The sequence below is a fragment of the Callorhinus ursinus genome, unplaced genomic scaffold, assembly GCF_003265705.2.
Source record: "Callorhinus ursinus isolate GAN/ISIS: 27379988/994484 unplaced genomic scaffold, GSC_fseal_2.0 scaffold4193, whole genome shotgun sequence".
Taxonomy (NCBI): domain Eukaryota; kingdom Metazoa; phylum Chordata; class Mammalia; order Carnivora; family Otariidae; genus Callorhinus; species Callorhinus ursinus.
In genome coordinates this window covers 1-4411 of record NW_027401247.1, presented here as the reverse complement: position 1 = coordinate 4411, position 4411 = coordinate 1, and the positions used below count along the sequence as shown (strand labels likewise).

Genomic DNA, 4411 nt, shown 5'->3' with positions numbered 1-4411 from the left:
TGGGATCAACTGGGCTCAACTAGGCTGAACTGAGCTGTGCTGAGGTGGACTACCTGGGCTGGGCTGAGCTGAGCTAGGGTGAGCTGAACTGGACTAAGCTGGTCTAAGCTGAGCTGAGCTGAGCTGGGTTGAGCTAGACTGAACTGGGCTGGGATGAGCTAGGCTGAGCTGGGCTGAACTGGGCTAGGCTGGGCTGAACTGGGCTAGGCTGGGCTGAACTGAGCTGGGCTGGGCTAACCTGGGCTGAACTGGGCTGAGCTGGGCTGAACTGGGCTGGGCTGGGTTGAGCTGGGCTGAACTAGGCTGAACTGGGCTCAGCTGGGCTGAGCAGGGCTCAACTGGGCTCAGGTGGGCTGAACTGAGCTGAGCTGACATAGGCTGAACTGGGCTCAACTGGGCTCAGCTGGGCTGGGCTGGGCTGAACTGGGCTGAGCTGAGCTGAAATTTGTTGAGCTGGGCTGAAATTGGCTGAGCTGGGCTGTACTGGGCTAGTGACTGAGATGAATGGGAAGGGGTAGGCTGAGTTTGTATCACCCCCCAGAGATCTAGTCTCCAGCCAGGCTATTCCCTGTATTCTAAGGGGTACATGGGGGCATGCTACTTAGGTTGTACCCATGATGCTTTCTCTTCCCTCACCAGTTCCCTGAAGGGAATTGGTCCTGTACATGTGGGTAGACCACACTCTGTGTTTCTGCCTTTTCCAGTAGGGACATCCTCCAACCAAGTTGGAATTGGGCCTCTGACCTCCAAAGCCTCGTAGACCAGAGATCATCTGTCACTAATAGGGAGGCTGGGGGTGGGATTAGTGAGGGGTGAGTGGTTTGACTGGGAGCCTGACTGGGAAGTGGGAAGGGGGTCCCAGGAGGAGCGGGCCCCCTCCCCTCCCCTGTGCCACCCCCCTGCACAGCCAAGAGGGCATGGTGCAGGCTTGCTTCAAGCCTGGACTGCTCTGTCCTGGCCTGTGCCCTCCCTCTGGACCCACCCCCGTGAGCCCCAAAGCCCAGCAGAGAGTGTGTCTGCACCCACTGCACAGATGGGAAACGGAGGCCCCAGCAGCTCCTGCAGACTCTGCCAGTGAGCGGGAGAGCCATGTTCAATAACCACAAATCCAGAGGCCTTCCCCGAGGAATGTGTCCAGGTGGTCATGCTAGAACCCTGAGGACCATGTTCCGAGACAGTGCAGCTGGACTCAGGCATCTGGTCCCGACCCCAGGTCCTTGGCATGTGAGCTGAGAGCCCTGGGGCAGTCACTTGCCATCTCTGTGCAAGCTTCCTCCAGCGCACAGAAGAGACAGGCTTTGTGCTGGGATTGTGAGGCTGCGTCAGGGGTCCGGGGTGCTGCCCACTGCCTCACAGAGCGTCCTGTGTTGCAGAGGCCAAAACCAGCCCCAGTGTCTTTCCACTGAGCCTCAGCAGCCCTGACAAAGCTGGACACGTGGTCATCGCCTGCCTGGTCCAGGGCTTCTTCCCGCCAGAGCCCGTGAATGTGATCTGGAGCCCCAGCAAGGAGGGTGCGTCCGTCAGGAACTTCCCCCCAGTGAAGGCTGCTGGGAGCCTGTACACCATGAGCAGCCAGCTGACCCTGCCAGCCAACCAGTGCCCTGCCACCTCGTCCCTGGAATGCCAAGTGCAGCACTCCTCCGGCCCCAGGAAGACTGTGTCCGTGCCATGCATAGGTCAGAGGATGGGCTGGGGGCTGGGGGCTGGGGGCGGGGAGGGCAGGGGGCCAAGGGGCACGCTGACCTGCTGCAGTCTCTGTCTCAGTTCCAGAGCCTAAGCCTAACTGCTCTTGTACGTGTCCCTCGTGTGATGAGCCCCGCCTGTCACTGCACCAGCCCGCCCTCGAGGACCTGCTTCTGGGCTCCAATGCCAGCCTCACGTGCACGCTGAGCGGCCTGAAAGACCCCAAGGGTGCCTCCTTCACCTGGAAGCCCTCCGGGGGCAAGGACGCCATCCAGAAGAGCCCTGAGCGTGACCCCTGTGGCTGTTACAGCGTGTCCAGTGTGCTGCCAGGCTGTGCAGAGCCATGGAACCGTGGGGAGACCTTCTCCTGCACGGCCACCCACCCTGAGTCGAAGAGCCCGATGACTGTCAACATCAGCAAACCCAGAGGTGGGCGCAGACCCTGCCTGGGAGGCGCGGCAACACCCGAGCCCGCCTCCTCTCTCCCACCCACAGTCTACAGAGGGAAACTGAGGCCCGGGGTGGCCAGGGCAGAGGGGCCCTCCCCCCCCACTGTCCCAGACCCCTGACCTGACTCTCTGCCCCCCAGGAAACACTTTCCGGCCCCAGGTCCACCTGCTGCCGCCGCCGTCGGAGGAGTTGGCCCTCAACGAGCTGGTGTCGCTGACCTGCTTTGTGAGGGGCTTCAGTCCCAAGGACGTGCTGATCCGCTGGCTGCAGGGGACCCAGGAGCTGCCCCCAGAGAAGTACATGACCTGGGAACCCCTGGCGGAGCCCGGCCAGAGCGTCCCCACCTTCGCCGTGACCAGCGTGCTGAGGGTAGACGCCGAGGCCTGGAAGCAGGGGGACAAGTTCTCCTGCATGGTGGGCCACGAGGCCCTGTCCCTGTCCTTCACCCAGAAGACGATCGACCGCCTGGCGGGTAAACCCACCCACGTCAACGTGTCTGTGGTCATGGCAGAGGCGGACGGCATCTGCTACTGAAACGCCCACCTGCCCCTCCCTGAATAAACTCCATGCTCCCCTGGAGCAGCCCCGTGCTTCCATGAGGCCGCTGTCTGTCCATATTCGGGGTCTGTGGCACACGGAGGCAGGGGAGGGCCCTGGGGGGCAGGGCACCTGCTTCCCTCACCCTTTTGGGCCTCACTTGCCTGGGTCAGCCTGGCACCTCCACGTGCCCTCACACCATGGACTCGTGTGTGTGTGTGTGTGTGTGTGTGTGAGCATCAGTGTGAGCACATGGTCCATGGCGGGCAAGCTGGGAGCAAAACCCGGGGCTGACAGCCAGAGGATCCTGAGAGCAGGGGCACCAGCAAGCCCTCCGTGGGCAGTGATGCGCTTGCCTGTATCTCAGAGGGAGGCAGGGGAACGGGGCCCCTGAAGAGGCTGGTGTCCCTGTCAGGAGTCGTGGCAGGAATGGGGGGAGGGCAGGATTCCAAGGGGGCCCACAACACCCTTGTTGGGTGCAATGCACACAGTTGCAGGACAGCCCCACAGGTGCGCTCGACAAGGAAGCCACCCCGCTCCAAACTGCTCTGCACACAGCACACCCATGCACACACACAGTCTCCCCGTGCTCGCAGTCACACGCCCTCCAGGTGCAGGGAGTCCCCCGCCTGGCCCCAGCCCAGCAAGATTCCCCACGCCCTTCCCTGTGTGCCCCACTGGGCACAGCTCAGGGCCCAATTCCACAGACTCTGCCCAGGCAGCCCCAGCCCCTGCCTGACCCCCAGACTCAAGTTTCCCACCCCTTCCTGAGACCAAGGATGGTCCAAACCACAGATGGGGGGGCAGGCTGGGGAGGGGTCAGTAGAGACAGCCCCCACCCAGGGCCCCTCTGCAGCTTCTGTCAGAGGCTTCTGGCAGAAAAGGAGGTTTGGGGAGACAGAGCATAGAGGCAGAACTGTGGCCACCATGGGACAGCCGGTGGTACAGTTCCCACAAGGGGGCAGCGGGGCCGCTGCTCTTGCCTCAGATACCTCCTGGGCTTCCCCAGGGGACCTGGCCTTCTGGCTTCCTCCCTCTGCTCCCAGGGCCAAGGTGAGGTGGGGACCCCTACCCACATGGTCATTGCTCCCCTCTCAAGGGTCCAGTCACCAAAGGGCAATAGAGGGAGCAACAGGTTAATTGGGGGGAGTGCTGCCATAGAGAAAGTACTCCAGCCATCAAGAGAGCCAGTACCTGGCCCATAGAAAGAGTATTCTAGAGAGATGCGGAGGGGAGGAAGGGTCTGTAGCTGGGCAGGGCAGCAGAGGGACAGATCATAGGACATGTAACGGATGAAAGTATGGACAGATGGATGGATGGATGGAGGGAGGGAGGGAAGGAGGGATGGATGGATGGATGGATGGTTGGAGAGGTGGATGGACAGTTGGATGGGTGGATGGATGGACGGATGGATGGGTGGGTGGGTAGATGGATGGATGGATGGATGGATAGACAGGTGGATGGATGGATGGATGGATGGGTGGGTGGGTGGATGGGTGGGTGGATGGACAGATGGACAGGCGAATGGATGGATGGATGATTGGATGTGTCAGCATATGACAAGCAGGTCCAAATCCCATTTAACATAGACGGTCTGTGGCCTGGGATCCTGAAAACAGCCTATGCTGGTGGCCTTCACCTGGGCCTCCCTCATGCTCCTTGTAGCTTATCAGCCACATTCCCTGGGAGGGCAACATGCCCATCCAGCCCTTGGCACACTGAACCCCAGATGTAGATTTAT

At 61.4% G+C, this 4411-nt stretch overlaps 1 gene segment (V, D, J or C); it reads left to right on the top strand.

Annotated features, from left to right (window-relative positions):
* Window positions 1-1356: 1356 nt before the first annotated feature.
* LOC112818172 (Ig alpha-1 chain C region-like) lies at window positions 1357-2723 on the top strand (the record flags this gene model as incomplete). The annotated part of the segment is given in 3 exon segments: window positions 1357-1676; window positions 1765-2112; window positions 2273-2723. Coding segments are annotated over 3 exon segments (1063 nt in total), but the record flags the coding sequence as incomplete, so codon positions are not given.
* Window positions 2724-4411: the final 1688 nt, after the last annotated feature.